This window comes from Pan paniscus, chromosome 16 (assembly GCF_029289425.2).
Source record: "Pan paniscus chromosome 16, NHGRI_mPanPan1-v2.0_pri, whole genome shotgun sequence".
NCBI classification, from domain to species: Eukaryota; Metazoa; Chordata; class Mammalia; order Primates; family Hominidae; genus Pan; species Pan paniscus.
The window spans coordinates 62,544,684-62,564,831 of record NC_073265.2 but is presented as its reverse complement, the minus strand read 5'-3'; the positions used below and the strand labels follow the sequence as shown (position 1 = coordinate 62,564,831).

At 54.8% G+C, this 20,148-nt stretch overlaps 1 protein-coding gene across 1 annotated transcript in view; it reads left to right on the top strand.

The window, feature by feature from the left end:
• The window catches only part of HCN4 (hyperpolarization activated cyclic nucleotide gated potassium channel 4), a 49,467-nt gene extending 34,097 nt beyond the window's left edge, over window positions 1-15,370 (top strand). The window contains exons 3-8 of the mRNA XM_034939102.3: window positions 2,934-3,095; window positions 5,436-5,654; window positions 9,789-9,935; window positions 10,038-10,278; window positions 10,980-11,144; window positions 11,284-15,370. Of these exons, the coding sequence (XP_034794993.2) occupies window positions 2,934-3,095; window positions 5,436-5,654; window positions 9,789-9,935; window positions 10,038-10,278; window positions 10,980-11,144; window positions 11,284-12,752 (2,403 nt within the window). The 3' untranslated portion in view covers window positions 12,753-15,370. The remainder of the gene's footprint in view (window positions 1-2,933; window positions 3,096-5,435; window positions 5,655-9,788; window positions 9,936-10,037; window positions 10,279-10,979; window positions 11,145-11,283) is intronic.
• The last annotated feature ends 4,778 nt before the right edge of the window (window positions 15,371-20,148 follow it).

Genomic DNA, 20,148 nt, shown 5'->3' with positions numbered 1-20,148 from the left:
GTGGCAGAGGACTGGGTTCTGAAGGTTGGTGTCTCAGTCAGCTCAGGCTGTGACAACATAAACACCAGAGGCTGGGGGGGCTGAAATAACAAACACTACTTCCCACAGCTCTGGAGGCTGGCAGTCTGGGTTGAGAGTGCCAGCACGGGGGCTTCTGGTGAGGCCTTTTTTTTTTCTGACTTGTAGACGGCCACCTTCTCCCTGTGCCCTCACAGGACAAAGAGAGATCATCTCTGTCTGGTCTCTTTTTATAAGGGCACTCATCCCACTCATGAGGGTGCCAACTTCATGACCTGATGACCTTCCGAAGGCCTCATTTCCAAATGCCATCACCTCGAGGGTTAGGAATTCAACATAGGAATTTGGTAGGGACACAAAGGTGCAGTCCCTAGCAGCTGGAAAGAGAAGGAGCTTAATAATAATGGCCCCACCCTTGCGTCTATGATGGGTGTGCAGAGAGCACTTTGCTAGCTAGTTTAATTCACAAGCAATCTTGTAAAACGGGGCAGATGTCTAGCTTGTTTGAGGGGGAGGCTGAGTTGTGGTGGTGGGGAGGCAGGTATGGAGGATGGCCGGCTCTGAGACCGTGAATGGTGCTGTGTCACTCGCCCTCCCCAAACCCCTGGTGTCTTAGCTCAGACACCAGGGGGTTGGGTGAGCTGGGGAGCTAGTGGCATCCTGGTCAACCAAGACATAGAAAGGTTAGGATTTGCCCAGGGTCATAGACATGTCACATTCACCTAAGTGTTAGTTAAGGAGGCAAAAGTGGGATCTTCCCCCTGGCTGGTGCTGGGGGCTCTGGTGCTCAGGGACCTGCTGGGGAGAGCCTCACGGTCTCAGGATACAGGTGCCTGAACACGACCAGCCACAGAAAATGGACCAGAGACCCCAGATTCATAATCAGATCTGCTCTGCGTCCCAGACCCAGGCCCCAGCCCAGCCACAGACCGGCCTGCTCTCCAGGGTCCACCATTCCTTCCAGGCCATGACAGATGCTGAGCAGTGTCAGCTTAGCCAGGAGCTCAAACACTGACAGCCCCAGAGCTGGTCTGTGCCCCAGTGGTACTGGGCTGCAGGGCATACAGCACCGTCTACACCATCACACTGTGTGCAGGGGCTGGGGAGGCGAGAAGCTGGCAAGTCCCGCCTGGCCTCGGACCCAGCTTGCTGTGTGAATCTGGGCACCTCATTCAGCCACTTTGGGTTTGAGTTGTTTTATCCACAAAATGGAACTGCTGAGAGCTACCCTTTCCTCACTAGGTCAGTCTAACAATCTAATATGGTGGCTACAGGCCTCAGAATCAGGCAGACCTGGCTACAACATCTGGCCTTTCCACTGCCACCGTGATCTTGGGCAAGTTCCTGTACTTCTCTGAGCCTTGGTATAAAACAGATGAACAATATCTTCAGCAAAGGATTTTTGTGAGTTTAAATAGAGGATGGCTGTGGAATTTCATGTCCACAGTCAGGTGTGGCACTATTGTCCCCTCTGTCACCAGGGCCATAGGGAAATGATGGGGCAAGCTTAAGCTACCAGACCCCATGAACCTTTCGCTGTCCACATCATCCTGGAAAGACTCCAAGCTTTGTAGCTGGAACCTTCAGGGTCATGCCCTTGATGGGGGCCACAGGTGGGGGTGACTGCAGGTGATGAGCTGTGGACAAAAAGTATTCATCTTCGGTCACTAGTATCAGAACAGCCTGCCACTAGCTACAGGGCTGTAGCTGGAAGACCAGTAGACAGGGGCTGACATATCTAGGCTCTGTCTGTTTGGGCCTAGTTTCCACATCTGAAATGGGCTTAAACTAGGTCTCTGTGGCATTTGACCCAAGCCCCCCTCCAAGAGGGGTGTCTTTACCTGGGAATAGTATGGAGGGATGAGAATGGGGGCTGGGTGGCTAGACCCACTTCAAAGTCTCCCAGGCCACAGAAGCAAGGCCAGAGCTTCCAGAGACTTTCCTCTAGACTTGCCTCCACCTCTCCATCCCCCACTGCCCTGTCAGCAAGGGGACCCCAGCATGGCAGCTTTGGGAGGAGGGGGGGCTGGGATATGCCCACCTTGGCCCTGTCCAGCTACACTGCAGCCCCCCACTCCGAGCTGCAGGAGTAGAGAGGGGCTGGTGCCAGTGGGCTGGGGTCAAGGGTGCTGTAAAGGAGAACATTACCCCAAATACGTATTAACCAATCAGGAAGATTAATTATTAATAACAGCTTATCAATTAATAATGGTTTGTAATTTATTGAACACTCCTCTACCCATTACTAAGCACTTTATATGTATAATTTAGTCCTTTTGACAGCCCACTCAGATAAGAATTTTTATCACCATTTTCCAGATGAGAAAACATGATCAGAGAGGTTCAAGGTTACACAGCTAGGAACTGGCTAGGACCTGGGCTTGGGATCAAGGTCTGCCTGAACTTGGGGCCTGTGAGCCTGTGCCGCTTCCTCTGCAGTTCCGTGGCTACCGTGTGTGAGTCTTGAGAATTTAGTGATAGATTTAGGGAAACACGCCCCTGGCATGTCTGTAGACTTTTGGTTCCCTGAGGAGCCTCAGGCTGGCAGGCTTTTCTCCCCGGTATCCTCACACCCCAGGAAAGCTGAGAAAGTGGCTTCTCTACCCACTTCTGGGCTGCATGGGGCTCCAGGTGTCCTTCCACATGTCCTGGATGGCTAGACCTTTCAGGAAGATCCCCCATCTGTACAGATGCCAGGAGATGTCCCTCTGGGACCCTGCAGCCTACAGTCTTCCTCTTCCAAGACCTAGACTGATGCCTTCCCATCCCACCCCCAGCCTGGATTTGCACTGAGTGGGCGCCCTGCAGAGTCCAGGCAGAGCAGTGCCCACCAGCAGCTCCAGGGCAGGGAAAGTGGCCGCTGGCCCTCCTGGCCACTCACCTATCCCAGCCAATTTCTCCTCCTCTGCTGGCAGATCTTCCACATGACCTACGACCTGGCCAGCGCCGTGGTGCGCATCGTGAACCTCATCGGCATGATGCTCCTGCTCTGCCACTGGGACGGCTGCCTGCAGTTCCTGGTACCCATGCTACAGGACTTCCCTGACGACTGCTGGGTGTCCATCAACAACATGGTGGTGAGTGCGCCCAGCCCGGTCCTCTCTCTGGGCCATAGGCGGGCTCTCCAGAGGTAGGGTGGTGAGATGTGGACTTGGAACTTCTGAGTTCCAGCATGTAGGACCCTGAGTGCTGCCTGGGGCTGAGGGGGCACATAGCTCTACCCAGTACAGGCCCAATCGCTTGCTGCCAGTCCAGGAATCCATTCACAGCTCTGGGTTGGGAGCTGGTACCTCCATCTTCTCACAGCCTCCATTGCAACTGGGAGCCTCAGTATTTCATCTTGATTTTACCCAGGGAGACTAAGACCTGGGCGGCCTCCCCCAGGCGTGGCAATGCTGGGCTGGCAGCTCCTGGCCTCCTGCCTCTGCCCCTTAGAAGCCAAGTCCTTAAAAGCTGAGCCTGAGGCTGGGTGCAGTGGCTCATACCAGTAATCCCAGTGCTTTAGGAGGCCGAGGCAGGGGGATCCCTTCAGCCCAGGAATTGTAAACCAGCCTGAGCAGCATAGGGAGACCCCTGACTTCAACAAATAAATAAAATTTATTTTTAAAAAATTAGCTGGGTGTGGTGGCAAGCACATGTGTCCCGGCTATACAGGAGGATCCCTTGAGCTCGCTTGTACTTCAGCCTGGGTGACAGAGCAAGATCCTGTCTCAAAATGAATAAATAAATAAAAATAAAAAACAAAAAGCTGAGCCCAAGAAAACAGACGCCTTCAAGGGTACTATTTGCAGCCCACGCAGACTCCCAGGTCATATGTGGTCACTTTCTACCCCAACAGCAGAGCTGGGCTGCCCCCACCCCCCAACATATCCTGATCCGAGGTGGAGTCCCGATAGGGAGGGCAGGCAGGATGAAGCCTGACCCCACCCTATCCCTCCAACCTTGCAAGTGGGTCAGGGTGGGTGAGAGAAGTTGAACTTGGGGCCTCGGAAGCCATAGGGCAGAGTTTCCAGTCCCCCTGTGGATGAGGTGGGTTCCAGGCAGGACAGAAGACACCCTGGATCTGTGAGCCTTTCTGTGTCTCTGGTGAACCCCTGCCTCTCCCAGGCTTTCTCCCAGTCAGTTTGGTTTGGTCTGAAGGCAAATTCCCAGGGCCCCAGGGGAGGAAAAATTGGCTTTGAAAGAGGTGAAAGAGACCCTGAGGCATCTTTCAGCATCAAACAGGCCTTTACAAAACAGCCTTTTGATGAGCTAAGTGTAAATGAATCAGCCATATGGATTGAATTCCCTGTTCCCAGAGGCTCAGCAGTAAAGGCTGCTGGGGGCCTACCCCTGTTCCCCAAGGCTGGGAACCCAGGTCTCTTCCACCCCTGGGGATGAGCCCTCCTGGTCCCCACTCCAGTCTAGACTGAGCCATCAGACCCAAGGAGCCAGCTCAGCTCTGTTCAGGGCAGTCTGGCTGACCTTGAATATGGCTCGAAGCTCACGGGCTCCCGCGCCTTCCCCTGGGGGCTGGGCCTCTGGCAGGTGCTCTGTGGGCCTGGGTAGGTTTCTGCACTGTGGCTCATGCATCTGCCCTGTGAGCAGAAAGACACCAGGGAGGTGGCCAGTGCTGGCATTCGTCAGGTTCAACGGGCCCTCATCTGGGGCAGTGTCCTCTCTATGTGAGGGTGGCAGGCCCACACATGCACTAAATTCAAGAGATGGCCCTTCCGATCCCAGTGTTCCCACGCTGAGCCTTCCTTGAGACACCGACCGGCTTTGTAGACAAAAATAGCCAAGAGCTTCCCTCCTCCTGTCCCCACGCCTTGTGTGTTCCAGAGAGTCTGCCTTGGGGGTAGTGGGAGGAGAACTGGTGGCCGCAGCCCTAGCAGAGGCGGGCAGGGTTCATGCAGGAGGCCCGTTAGCTCACAGCTTTAACTTTTGCTCATCCAAAATGAGGACAGTGTTTTTCGGCTCAGTCCGCCAGAGCTTGTCCCCCCAAGGGAAGCATATCTGGTTTTATAATTGAGGTCAGTGGGGAAATGGGCTTCACTTGGCAGCTGTTTAGGGGGTTGGGGGGTGGAGCTGTTTTAGCAAGGGAAGGGCAGCACAGTGGCTCAGCCCGGGGCCTTTGCTACCCAGCCAGGAGGCTCCAAGCTGCCCCATGGGGGCTGGGCCACGCTGGCTCCCATACCTTTACTGGGGCTTCCAGTCTGATCTCTGCCCCCATTGCAAGAGGAAGGCGCAAGAGGAGGACTTGCTGGCAGCACAGGCTGCTTCTCACCCAAGGCTTTCAGCCAACAGCAAGGTTAGGGAGCCCTGGGCCCAGCCACTGATAAAGTTAGGTTGAGGTGAGGAGGTGGCAGGGCCTTTTCTTGCTAGTGAGAAGGGCCTTCCCTCTCATCCACTGTCCCCACCCATCCGTCTGTCCACAGAACAACTCCTGGGGGAAGCAGTACTCCTACGCGCTCTTCAAGGCCATGAGCCACATGCTGTGCATCGGCTACGGGCGGCAGGCACCCGTGGGCATGTCCGACGTCTGGCTCACCATGCTCAGCATGATCGTGGGTGCCACCTGCTACGCCATGTTCATTGGCCACGCCACTGCCCTCATCCAGTCCCTGGACTCCTCCCGGCGCCAGTACCAGGAAAAGGTAGGTCTACCCAGGGAGGACCCGCACATTGGTCCCTCCCGAGAGGGAGCACAGGCCACCAGCCAGTGGGCCCCCAGCAGGAACCGCCCCCTGCTCCCACCCCACAGGATCGGAACTCCCAGTGTGAGGGAAGAGCCGGAGGAGGGGGACACCTCTGAGATGAGAAGAGTTTCAGCTCCCTGGCCTGGCCCCTCCACATGTCTTTTTATCTGTGCCCACCTTCCCCATCTCCAGTGTCACTGGGGCCTGTGGCTCCTGGCTGAGGCCCTGTGCCCTCCGTGCTGCTCCAGTAGGCATTTGACAGTCACCACGCCCTTCCTGGCTGCTCACTCGTTCTCCAGGACCGCACTCTCATGGTGTTCCTCCTGCCCCTCTGGCCAGTCCCCTGCCCCGCTTTGCTGGCTTCTCTTCCCAGTCACTGCCACTGGAGTCCCCAGTGGCCCGGGCCTCGCCCCTGACCCTCCCTCTGTCTGGGGCCCCGGTGCTGTGGTTTCACCACCCAGGCCCACAGGCTCTGTGCCCATCTTTGCACAGTGGGGCCTGCACAGCATCAGCAGCCCCACCTCATCTCTCAGCTCCAGGTGGTTTATTTCATCCCTCTCTGGACACCCCACGCCCCTCATGTCTGTAATGAGAAGGCTGCCCTGTTCTCTCTACTTCAAGTCTCTGCTCTTCCCAGATGCCCAGGCCAGAGACTAGGAGCCATCCCTGACCTCTCTCTGTCATCAGTGCCTACCTCAAAGCCACAGCTCCTTCTCTGCATCCCAACCACCTTCCCCAGTCCCCAGCTTCATCTCTCCCTGGGTCTCAACAGCAGCCCCCTCACCACAGAGAATGAATCCTGTGGCCTGGAGTCAGGCCACCTGGGCCCTACCCCAGCTTCTCTGCTGCCGAGCTCTGTTTGAGCGTGGGCCTGTGCCTCCACAGCATGAGGCCCCGTTTCCTCATCTGCAGGGTGGGGGTGGTACTGGACATCAGGCTGTGGGGGTTGCAAGTAAGCTCCCCTGTGTTTATCAGCTAAGCAGGTTCTGCCCTGGCACCTTCCACTGCACGCTTCACACAGCAGTTGGAGCGGCATCTAAAACACATCAGCCTCATCCTCTGCTTGAAACTCTTCAGGGACTTCACGTTGCTCTGAAGATGTAGATTAACTCCTCAGCATGTTTTCCCAGCCTGGCATTTGAGGAGCATAACCAGGGATCTGCCCTCATGCTCAGCTCCTGCCCTGGGCCTTGCACTCTTTATTTCAGCCTGGCCAGACTTCTCTCCCCATGCCTGCTCCTGCCATGGGGCCCAGACACGGGCTTTCACCCTCAACTCTCCTCCCCAGGTGTCCACCTGACACCCTCTCCACGTCCAGCCTCACCACTTAGAGAAGCCATCTATGACCTGGCCAGCCCCTCACCTGTCATGTGACCCCATGGCACCCTCTCCTCCTTCACCACACTCGGCACTCTGTGATGATGTAATTAACCATAGGCAGCCATCTGTTTAACAAACCTGCCTTCCCTCTCCAGGCCACGGCTCCATGAGGGGAGGACCCAGTATGTCGTTTTCTGTTTTATGCCCCATGCCTGGCACACAGTAGGGTCAGCATTTGTGGATTCATTGCCTGCCTGCCTGTCCCAGGCACTGTCCTTTGGTGGGGTGACTGACAGGTGGGGGCCACCCAGGTGTGGAGGTCCAGGTCCCACGATGCCAAGAAGAGAGCTCAGGGGAGCCTACAGAGCTGGGAGGCAAGGAGAGCTCACCGTGGGGAAGCAGAGGAAGGAGAAGGTGGAAGAGAATTCTAGGCCAGGCATCAGGATGAGGATGAGCACAGGGGTGGTGGCAGAGAAATTAGCCTGGCTAGAACACAGGGTCCTAGGTTAGAGGCCCCTTCTCTGCCTCCTAGGGAGCTAGAGAAAGCATCGAGCTACAAAGGTCAGGGCTTAGTCCAGGCCCAGATGAGGGATCATTCTGGAGCCAGCACCAGGACCCAGCCTGTGACTGGGGTGGGGCTCAGCCAGGTGAGGGATCCTTCTGGAGCCAGCACCAGTGCCCAGCCTGTGACTGGGGTGGGGCTCAGCATGTGAGTGGGGTCAGGGCTCAGTGTGTGATCAAGGCTAGGGTTTAGTCTGGGGTCAAGATCAGGGATTAGTTTAGAAAAAGCATCTGGGGCCGGGCGCTGTGGCTCACGCCTGTAATCCCAGCACATTGGGAGGCCAAGGCGGGCAGATCACCTGAGGTCAAGAGTCCATGACCAGCCTGGCCAACATGGTGAAACTTCATCCCTACTAAAAGTAAAAATAAAATTAGCTGGGCGTGGTGGTGCACACCTGTAGTCCCAGCTACTCAGGGAGGCTGAGGCAGGAGAATCACTTGAACCTAGGAGGCGGAGGTTGCAGTGAGCCAAGATTGCACCACTGCACCCCAGCCTGGGCAACAGAGGGAGACTCCATCTCAAAAAAAAAAAAAAAAAAAGAAAAAGAAAAAGCGTCTGGGAGGCTGGGCATGATGGCTCATGCCTGCAATCCCAGCACTTTGAGAGGCTGAAGCGAGCTGATTTCTTGAGCCCAGGAGTTCAAGAGCAGCCTGGGCAACATGGCAAAACCCTGTCTGTACTAAAAATACAAAAATTAGCCAGGTGTGGTGGCATGTGCCTATAGTGCCAGCTGTTTAGGAGGCTGAGATGGGAGAATCGCTTGAGCCCAGGAGGTTGAGGCTGCAGTGAGCTGTGTTCACATCACTGCACTCCAGTCTAGGCAACACAACGAGACCCTGTCTTAACAAATAAATAAATAAATAAATAAATAAATAAATAAATAAAAAGAAAAAAAGAAAAGAAAATGCATCAGAGTTTATTTTAGGGCCAGAGTCAAGGCGTCTGTGGCTTTTCATTTGAGACTTTAAAATGTTTGTCCTTTGGCTAATATCTAAGTCTGCCCAATAAATTTCTCTTAAATGTCTTCCCTCCTCTCCATCCCCACGTCTGTCTCTCACCTGGACCACTTCAACCTTTTAACTCCTGCCCCATGTCCAGACCCTGCCTCCCTACCCCTACCTGTTCTCTGGGGGTCAGGGGAGGGACTCTCTAAAACACAGCTCCAGGTTTTCCAGCTGCCTCCGCCCCTGTAACCAGCCAGGAAGTCACTGTCCCCTGGGACTTTGCATAACTTGGAGCAGTCAGAGGCCAGGGTGGCTGGAAGACGTTTAGGAAATGTCATTTCTCAGCCCTCATTTGCCCGTGGGTGTTTCTGTGCAGCAGTTGTGCGTTCCCACCTCTTTGGAGCACACACAGATGCAAACAGGCTGCCCTGTTTCTGATTGCTGCTGGGGTGATAGGGACTTCCTCTACTTCCCATCCAGGAGGAGTCTGTGTTGTTGCCTAATCAATACCTCCCATCCCTCATCCTGCTCTTGGGAATCCCACTGTCCACCCACAATCTAGGATGGTGGGAGCAATGTCCACTCCTCTCACTGAGGGCAGGCAGGATCGTTTCTTATTTGTTTGAGCCCCAGGGTCTGAGGCTCACAAATCTTTTGTACCCGAGCCTCTATTTGAAGGTCCCCTCAAATTAGTCTACCCTGCTTTTCCCTTACCTGGAGTTGCTCTCAACGAAATGACCCAGGGTCTCAGCTGAGGCCGCGTTTGGATTCATAGCATCGAGCAGCCAGGCATCCTTGCTTCTGCCTCTGAGCGTTCTGATCCATCGCACCCTTGCCTCCTGACTGTGCCAGTTGTCACTGCTGGGAGGAAACAGCTTCTTTCCCCGCAGAGTCGGTGAGGCCTCCCTGTCCCCAGTGTAACATTCCAAGGAAACGTGATCGACCTCCCTGGAGATACAGTTGATGTCCTGTCACTGGGCTTTGGACATTCCCTGCCGCCCTCACCCACCTCCTTAGTATTGAACACAGTGAGGAGCAGATGCTGGTGGGGGCCCCTCCTCCATGCCAAGCAGCTGGGAGCCCGGGCAGTTGTTTTGAGCACAGTGAGGTCATTTCCACACTGTAGACCTCAGATCTCAAGGAACCAAGTTTAGCCAGGAAATCCCCCGGGGTGGGTGCCCGGATGTGGTGCCTGCCGAGGTGGTGGGGCTGGCTGCTGACGCCCCCTGGTGGGGTGGAGCTGACGCCCCCTTCTCCCGGCCTCAGTACAAGCAGGTGGAGCAGTACATGTCCTTTCACAAGCTCCCGCCCGACACCCGGCAGCGCATCCACGACTACTACGAGCACCGCTACCAGGGCAAGATGTTCGACGAGGAGAGCATCCTGGGCGAGCTGAGCGAGCCCCTGCGGGAGGTGAGCTGTGCGGCGGCCCGGCGGGGAGGGGAGCCAGGCCTTCCTGGCAGCCAGCTCCCCTCACCTCCTCTTTCCCGTGTCCCAATCCACCCTGTCCGGCAGGAGATCATCAACTTTAACTGCCGGAAGCTGGTGGCCTCCATGCCACTGTTTGCCAATGCGGACCCCAACTTCGTGACGTCCATGCTGACCAAGCTGCGTTTCGAGGTCTTCCAGCCTGGGGACTACATCATCCGGGAAGGCACCATTGGCAAGAAGATGTACTTCATCCAGCATGGCGTGGTCAGCGTGCTCACCAAGGGCAACAAGGAGACCAAGCTGGCCGACGGCTCCTACTTTGGAGGTGAGGCAGCCCTGGGCCCTGGGGGACAGGGCAGCTGCTCCCAGGGGCTGGGCTGGGGAGATACCGAGGGGACAGAGGCAGTGAGCACCCTTCTTGGCCACAGCCTGGAGGGAGGTGTCTGTGAGCCCAGGGTAGGGGTGTCTTAGTCAGTCTGGGTTCTTGTAACAAAAGTGCCGCAGACTGGGTGACTTGTAAACTGCAGAAATGTATGTGTCATGGTTCTGGAGGCTGGCCATCTGAGCTGAGGGGGCCAGCATGGTCGGGGCTGGTGAGGGCCCTCTTCTGGGCTGCACTGCTGACTTCTCGCTGTGTCCTCATGTGGCAGAAGGAGGATGAGCCAGCTCCCCGGCCTCCTCCTAAAAAGGCACTAATTCCATCCACGAGGGCTCCACCCTCGTGATCTAATCACCTCCCTAGGCCCCACCTCCAAATACCATCATGCTGGGATTAGGGGTTCAACATATAAATTTTGGGGGAACACATTTAGTCCAGAGCAGAGGGTATGTCCCAAAGATGGGAAAGTCTGTCCAGCCCCCATTTGGTGGGGAAGAGGCATCCAGTGTGGCCGCAGTCTGGGGGCAGGGCCTTGTGAGCCTGCCAAGGCTTCTGTGCCAGGCAGTCAGGGCCAAGGTCAGGGTGGGCAGTCCCCCTGGCCTGGGCGGGCTGTGCATGTCTCATCCTGAGTCCTGATGCTCTGGCAGAGATCTGCCTGCTGACCCGGGGCCGGCGCACAGCCAGCGTGAGGGCCGACACCTACTGCCGCCTCTACTCGCTGAGCGTGGACAACTTCAATGAGGTGCTGGAGGAGTACCCCATGATGCGAAGGGCCTTCGAGACCGTGGCGCTGGACCGCCTGGACCGCATTGGTGAGGGGGAGGGGCCACAGGCGGGGCAGGTGGGGGGCGTTGGGGGAGGAGGGCAGGGCTCCTTTATGCCTAAGCCAGGTCTGCACCTGATCTTCTTCCCCGCTCTGCCCTGAGTGCCTGTTCTTGTTCTGTGGTCCAGGCAAGAAGAACTCCATCCTCCTCCACAAAGTCCAGCACGACCTCAACTCCGGCGTCTTCAACTACCAGGAGAATGAGATCATCCAGCAGATTGTGCAGCATGACCGGGAGATGGCCCACTGCGCGCACCGCGTCCAGGCTGCTGCCTCTGCCACCCCAACCCCCACGCCCGTCATCTGGACCCCGCTGATCCAGGCACCACTGCAGGCTGCCGCTGCCACCACTTCTGTGGCCATAGCCCTCACCCACCACCCTCGCCTGCCTGCTGCCATCTTCCGCCCTCCCCCAGGATCTGGGCTGGGCAACCTCGGTGCCGGGCAGACACCAAGGCACCTGAAACGGCTGCAGTCCCTGATCCCTTCTGCGCTGGGCTCCGCCTCGCCCGCCAGCAGCCCGTCCCAGGTGGACACGCCGTCTTCATCCTCCTTCCACATCCAACAGCTGGCTGGATTCTCTGCCCCCGCTGGACTGAGCCCACTCCTGCCCTCATCCAGCTCCTCCCCACCCCCCGGGGCCTGTGGCTCCCCCTCGGCTCCCACACCATCAGCTGGCGCAGCCGCCACCACCATAGCCGGGTTTGGCCACTTCCACAAGGCGCTGGGTGGCTCCCTGTCCTCCTCCGACTCTCCCCTGCTTACCCCGCTGCAGCCAGGCGCCCGCTCCCCGCAGGCTGCCCAGCCACCTCCCGCGCCACCCGGGGCCCGGGGAGGCCTGGGACTCCCGGAGCACTTCCTGCCACCCCCACCCTCATCCAGATCCCCGTCATCTAGCCCCGGGCAGCTGGGCCAGCCTCCCGGGGAGTTGTCCCTAGGTCTGGCCACTGGCCCACTGAGCACGCCAGAGACACCCCCACGGCAGCCTGAGCCGCTGTCCCTTGTGGCAGGGGCCTCTGGGGGGGCTTCCCCTGTAGGCTTTACTCCCCGAGGAGGTCTCAGCCCCCCTGGCCACAGCCCAGGCCCCCCAAGAACCTTCCCGAGTGCCCCGCCCCGGGCCTCTGGCTCCCACGGATCCTTGCTCCTGCCACCTGCATCCAGCCCCCCACCACCCCAGGTCCCCCAGCGCCGGGGCACGCCCCCGCTCACCCCCGGCCGCCTCACCCAGGACCTCAAGCTCATCTCCGCGTCTCAGCCAGCCCTGCCTCAGGACGGGGCGCAGACTCTCCGCAGAGCCTCCCCGCACTCCTCAGGGGAGTCCATGGCTGCCTTCCCGCTCTTCCCCAGGGCTGGGGGTGGCAGCGGGGGCAGTGGGAGCAGCGGGGGCCTCGGTCCCCCTGGGAGGCCCTATGGTGCCATCCCCGGCCAACACGTCACTCTGCCTCGGAAGACATCCTCAGGTTCTTTGCCACCCCCTCTGTCTTTGTTTGGGGCAAGAGCCACCTCTTCTGGGGGGCCCCCTCTGACTGCTGGACCCCAGAGGGAACCTGGGGCCAGGCCTGAGCCAGTGCGCTCCAAACTGCCGTCCAATCTATGAGCTGGGCCCTTCCTTCCCTCTTCTTTCTTCTTTTCTCTCCCTTCCTTCTTCCTTCAGGTTTAACTGTGATTAGGAGATATACCAATAACAGTAATAATTATTTAAAAAACCACACACACCAGAAAAACAAAAGACAGCAGAAAATAACCAGGTATTCTTAGAGCTATAGATTTTTGGTCACTTGCTTTTATAGACTATTTTAATACTCAGCACTAGAGGGAGGGAGGGGGAGGGAGGAGGGAGCAGGCAGGTCCCAAATGCAAAAGCCCGAGAAAGGCAGATGGGGTCTCCGGGGCTGGGCAGGGGTGGGAGTGGCCAGTGTTGGCGGTTCTTAGAGCAGATGTGTCATTGTGTTCATTTAGAGAAACAGCTGCCATCAGCCCGTGAGCTGTAACTTGGAGCTCCACTCTGCCCCCAGAAAGGGGCTGCCCTGGGGTATGCCCTGGGGAGCCTCAGATGCCTGCGACCTTGGGAGAAAAGGGCCAGGGCCCTGAGGGCCTAGCATTTTTTCTACTGTAAATGTAGCAAGATCTGTATATGAATATGTATATGTATATGTATGTAAGATGTGTATATGTATAGCTATGTAGCACTCTGTAGAGCCATGTAGATAGCCACTCACATGTGCGCACACGTGTGCGGTCTAGTTTAATCCCATGTTGACAGGATGCCCAGGTCACCTTACACCCAGCAACCCACCTTGGCCCGCAGGCTGTGCACTGCATGGTCTAGGGACGTTCTCTCTCTAGTCCTCAGGGAAGAGGACCCCAGGACTTCGCAGCAGGCCCCCTCTCTCCCCATCTCTGGTCTCAAAGCCAGTCCCAGCCTGACCTCTCACCACACGGAAGTGGAAGACTCCCCTTTCCTAGGGCCTCAAGCACACACCGCCACCTCTGGGGCTGTCAGTTTGCCCATCTGTACAGTGGGAGGTGAGGGGAACTTCTGTTTATTGAGTCTGCTCTGTGCCAAGCACTGGTTTCGCACTTTACACACATTAACTCCTTCAGTTTCACAAAGACCATGGGGTGGGTACTTTGATTCTCCCCATTTAGCAGAGGAAGAAACAGTTTTGGGTAATTTTTCCAGAATCATGTAACTAGGAGTGGCAGAGTGGGGACTGATTTGAGGTTCGAGTCCACGCCTGCTTGAGGCCCAAGTCTGTGTTCCTTCCATCAGAAAACTGTTGAGGGGGGGCTGAGGTAGATGGTCCCCAAGCATGGTACAGAAGGAAGACACCAGATTTTGGCAGCAGTCAGGCCTGGGTTTGAATCCCAGCCCTGCCACTTCTTAGCTGTATGATCTTGGGCAAGTTATCTGACCTTTCTGTCACCTCATTTGTAAAATGGGAATAATTATGGTACTGCCTCACAAGGACCTATGAGGACCAGATGAGAAAAATCTATATGTGAAATGCCCAGCCCAGTGTCTGGCACATACCATGGTAGGTGCTCAATAAATCACATTTTTTCTGCCCCTCATATGCCCAGCCCATTGCTCCAGCAAACTATGTGAGAGCCCAGGGAGCTTTGGCTGAGGGCTCCAAGACTTAAAATCTCAGGACTCAGGAGGTGGCTGGGCCTCCCTAAGGGCCCAAGGAAGGTGTGTGGCCAGAGGTGGGTGGGAGCCAGGCCTTGAGAAGTGGGAAGACTTCAACAGGGGGAGAGGGAGGGAATGGTGGGTGGGATGGAGTGTATGGTGGGGAGATTCCTGAGGTGGATGTGGAGTGGTGGATCAGGGCTTTGGGAGGGGATCCCCAGGCTGAGGGGTCAGAGGGACGGCCTTGGGTGATAGGGTAAGGGATTGTCTGGGCTTAGTCCTGGCAACTAGGAGCCATAAGCAGGTTCCAGATTGCGGGAAGGAGAAAGCAGCTCAGATGCCTTTGGAGGCACCATCCTCCCTCCTCCCAGATGGGATCTTGCCAGAGCCAAGGTCAGGGGTCTGCCCTTGCCTATAGGGCCAGAGCAGGTATGGCTGCAATCCCCAAATAATGAGAAGGGCTGGTCCCACATTATCCATCCAGAACCTTCCATGCTCCAAGCCAGAATGTTGGCAAGATCGGGTTTTGCCTTGAGCTATCCTGGGATGTGAGACAAACTGATTTCTCCATAGATGGGCTGCAGGGAGTGGGAGGCAGTACTCCAGGAGAGAAGTGGGTGAAGGTTCCTGGGATCTTAGGTAAAGACTAGACACCGCCTAGTACTGGTCTCTACTGTGCTGGCTCAGGAGTTCTGAGAACTGGAAGGACTTAGCCTCAACCTGAGTTCTGCACACACCCCTTCCCCTTAAGGAAGGCAGCTCTGAGAGGCAGCAGGACTTGATCCAAACCCACAGTCTTGTCCTGGAGGCAGCAGGGGTGAAGGTGGAGGGTCCAGGGCCATGAGGAGCCCCCTTGCCATCAGAGCCTGGCCTAACCACCCTCTTCTCTACTTACACACACATGCATTTTATAATAGCTCTGACCCAACCTGGCCACTCTGCAGAGACTGGGACAGACAGGTGCAGGCAATGGGCCCTCCCACACCCAGTCACCTACAAGGAATTTTCAAATCCACTTTTAAAACAGAAACCGGTAAATGCGCCGTATTGTATATTTTATTTAAATAAAAAAAATTCCAGTAGATGCTACCTTCTTCTAGGGGCCAGGGATAGGGGTGGGGGTGAGGTCATTGGGAAATCCTGGAGTCTTGGGAACTCGGGTGTGGAAGGCAGGGGACATGGCCCAGAGGGCACTTGTGTATGTGCAAACCTATGCCTGCAAGAGCATGGAGCTGTGTTCTGTGCATAGAGGTGTGCACGGGGGATGTGCAAGGCCTGGCTATGGACACAGGTGTGCACGTGCTTATGGACTGGTGAGAATCATTAAGGAGGAGGGTGAGAGCGAGTGGGCATGTGTGCTTTGCTAGTGGAGGGGAGAAACGCAGGAGTGGGGGAGGTGTGAGACCCTTCCCAACCCCCACTGCCAGGGCTGGCTGAGGAGGAGGGTGGTGAATGTGCACCTGGGCTCCATCCAGCTAGATAGAGGGGGATGCCGTCTTAGGTAAGCTCTCAGAAGTGGGAGGGTGGCTGGAGACACAAGGTGACTGGGCAAGGGGGAGGGCATCAGAGGGTGGCCGAGGGGTAGGGGAACAGCGCTGGGCTCCTGTGTGGGTTGGTGGGGGCCCGAGGGCAGAGGCAGCATGTGGGGCCTCTGGAAGGAGGCAGGGCACGGACTTCCCACTGCTGTGCCTGTTCGGGGCTAGGCCTGGTCCCCGGGTGGCCCCCTTCCCCACCCCTGTCTCCAGAGGGTTCCTCCAGGCCCTGGGACTTCGCAGGGTCGGGCAGAGGCCCCCTCCTGGGGTGGCGACGGGCGACTGGAAAAACCAAGTCCCCGCAGCTCCCGCCGGTATAGGGAGTGCCGTGTCTCCCGCCCTAGGAGGGGAAAGTCCTCGGAAAAGGGCAGGAAACCCAGCCGTTCCCCATCACCGCTTGCCAGGGGATGCTGTTTCCATGGCAACTGGCCTGGGAGTCCCGTTGCTAAGGAGGCGGCTCAGCGGGCCCTGGCGTCCCCGTGACAACTGCCCCCTGCGGCCAGGCGTTGGTGCTTTCTTGGGGACCCCGGGAGTGGCAGAGGCAGGGCGCGGCCCTGTGCTGCGATCACCTCCCCCGCATCTGAATGGCTGAGGCCTGGCCTCTGGGGCTGTGGGGAAGCAGTGGGGACAGGCCCCGCTGAGAGGAAGCCTGTGCGGGTGGGGCATTCGCTGCGGGGTCCTCAGTCACTGTCTCCTCTGTTCCCTGATGCGGGAAGGACACCTAGTAAGTACCTCCTGTGCGCTAGGCCCTGGGTCTTTCCTTTGCTGTCATCTGCCCAACCACCCCAGAGGTCAGAATTTCCCTCAGTTACAGTGAGCCAAAGGGAAAGGGGCTCAGAGAGGCAGGAATTTGCCAGCCCCGTCAGCTAGAAGAAAGGAGCGGGGCTGCACACCCAGGTGCCGGGGACTCAATCTGGTCTCGTCCCACTAGAGCCTTAGCAAGGGCTGGCGGTAGGAGCTGTCTGTCCCTGGTGCAGGCAACAAAGGGTGTGTTAACTGTAGAGAATTTTTAAAAGACGGTAAAAGTGACTAAATGTCAGTTTGCTTCCTCTGATCACCATGTACCAGCAATTCAGACAGTGTCAGTGATAGAATGCTCCCAGCACAGGGGCAGACAGCTCCTCCACCCCACCACGAGCACCCTATGTGTCAGCCCCAAGGGACACCTGCTGTGCTCGTGCTGCTGGCGCTGTGGGAAGGCCTGAAGGCACTTTTTCTCCCTAGTGGGGCTAAACCCGACTGGGATTTTAAAGGGACAATTGAAAGATGCGTAAGATCCCTACCTGGACTCCACGTCTCTTCCCAGCCGCTACTCCTCACTCTTCCCACCGGAGAGCTGTGTCCCCTCCCTGTCCTCATTTCCTCCTCCACCGCATGGCTCTGACAATTTCTGATGAATTCACCTGCCCACATTGTGAAATCCAGGGCCTCCTTCCCAGCCGGTGTCCTGCTGTCCTCTTAGCAGGGTGTGACCTCCTCCACCAGGCCCTCCTCAGCACATGGGACCCCATCCTCTGCTCACTGCTTCACCTTTCTCAAGCTCAGCCTCAGCTTGAAGGGCTCTTCTTTCTCCCAAAAGGTTGGTGCTCCCTGGGCCTCTGGCCTTGGCCCCCGTCTTCTCACTCCAGATGCACTTCCTGGGGTTAACCTCACCTAGGCCTGTGGCTTCCCCAGCCTGGAAGCAAAAGCTTCCCAGAGTTCCCCTACCCCAATTCAGGCCCCCGCATGCCCTGAGCCTCGGCCTGGGCAGCTGCTCCAGGGTCCCTCATTTTCTTCTGACTGACCACGGCCCTTTTATTCTTTCTTGGGTTTGCAGCTTCCAGTGCACTACAAAGCATACCTTCTCCTCCACCTGCCCCCCTTGTTGATTTTGCTGCTTTAATTTTCTTTCTCTTGAGGGTGGAATATTTCGTACCTACTGAAGAGATACATTATGTAAATCAGATATAAAAAATAATATCAACAGCCATGTACCAATCACTCAGTTTAAGGAATGGAACATAAGGAATGGAGCATAAGGAATACCTTTGAAGGCATCTATGCTGTTGCCCAAGTGTGTCCCTCTCGCTCCCTCCATGGAAAACCTCTCACCTGAATTTTATCATTACTTTTCATGATACTCTTTCTATAGAAACAAATGACTCTAAAGAATGTATTCAGTTGCACACCAAGGTGGGGAGTGGAGATTGGAAGTAGCTGCCTTTCTGGCAAGAATTTTTATCAATAATATTGTCCAGAATTGCTGATGTATGGTGACAATAAAAATCAGATTTTGGTCAGTTTTATTATTCTTTTCTTTACAAACAGTGGGCCTTTTTATTACCTGCATTAGGGGTGGGCCATACCCACCATCTTCATACACCACTGAATATATTTGTAATTTTAAAACTTTGCATAAATGGTATGCTGCATGCATTCTTTAATAATTTGGGTTTTTTTCATTCAATACTGTAATTTTGAGATCCTGTCAATGCATGGATAGTTCATTTTCATTGCTGTATAGCATTCCGGTATATGAATCGTCCACCATTTACATATGTGTTCTTCCGAACATAGACATTTCAGTCAGTTTTCATTCCTGTGATTAACAGGACGGCTGCGACAAACGTTCTTGTTTGTGGCTCCTGAAAAACATGGTAAAAGGATCTCTAGGCTCTATATCTAGGAGTGGAATAACTGACTCACAGAGTAAATTAATCTTCACTTTACAAGATAATGCCAAGCTGTTTTAAGTGGTTCTAACAATTTCCACTCCCACCTGCAGAGTATGAGAATTGCTCTTGCTTCATATTCTTGCCAACAATTGGAATCATCAGGCTTTCTTATTTTTCCCAATCTAGTCATATCTACGTGTGTTTTAATGTGCAAATCCCCAATTACCAGTAAGGTTGGATGCTTGTTCGTATATTCATTTGCTGTTTGTGTTTCCTTTTCTGAGAAATATTTATTCACATATTTTGATCAATTTTCTATTGTCTTTTTATTGAATTGTCAGAATTTTACACATCTTTTTGGAAAACTAAATCCTTTGTCCACTATATTTATTGCAAATATCTGTTTATGGTTTGTATTTTTGCTTTTTTTGGAGGGGTGTTCCTTGATAAACGAAGCTTTACACTTTAATGAGGTCAATTTTGGCTATATATATATATATATATATATATATATATTTAATGTCTAGTACTTCCTTAGTGCCTTTTTTGCTTAAGAAACCTATCTTACCCTGATGTTGTAAAGATGTGTTCTATATTCTTTCTAGAAGTGAAGTTTTGCTTTTCACATTTAAGTCCTTACTCTACTTGACTTTGGTGTGGTGTGAAGGCGTAGTTCAATTTCTTTTTTGCCGCATATGGATAACCAATTTTTCATACATTGTTTCTTGAATGAGGCTTGATTAATATGCAATACAACGTCACGTCTCTATCATATCTGGGTCTGTGTCGAGGCTCTCTATTCTGTACTATTAGCTTATTTGTCTATCCCCATTCAAACAGTCAATTGTCTTAGTTACACTAGCTTTATAAAGTATGTTGATATAGAGTAAGTCCCCCACCTTCTTCTTCTTCTTCTTCTTCTTCTTCTTTTTTCAGATGGAATCTTGCTCTTGTCACCCAGGCTGGAGTGCAATGGTGTGATCTCAGCTCACTGCAACCTCCGCCTCCCAGGTTTAAGCGATTCTCCTACCTCAGCCTCCTGAGTAGCTGGGACTACAGGCACCCACCACCATGCCTGGCTAGTTTTTTTGTATTTTTAGTAGAGACGGGTTTTCACCATGTTGGCCAGGCTGGTCTCAAGCTCCTGATCTCAGGTGATCCACCTGCCTCGGCCTCCAAAAGTGCAGGGATTACAGGCATGAGCCACCGCGCCCGGCCCCCCAGCTTTTTCTTAGGGAATGTCTTGGCTACTCCAGTCTCTTTGCACTACCACAGACATTTTAGAATCTGTTGAGGTACATGAAGAGTCCAGTGGGCTTCTGATTGAAATTACATTGACATTGTTGCGGAAATGTGTATTCCCATGGATGAACAGGGTATAACTTCCCACATTTGGGTCTTCTTTAATGTCTTTGGTATTAATGAGCACAAACAGCCCCAACAGAAAAAGCCACAAATTTCAAGGTTTAAGACAATACAGGTTTATTCCAGCTTGGGTAAAGTCCTGTGCAGCCCAGGCAGCATTTTCCTCACTGATACCAACTTGAACTGAACCCCCATTCTCCAAGATCATTGTGGGAGAAGAAGAGACAACTAGATGAGATTCCCGCATCTGAACTACATCTCTCAGCAGTGAACATCACTTGCTCTTATATTCCATTGTCACAAGGCCAC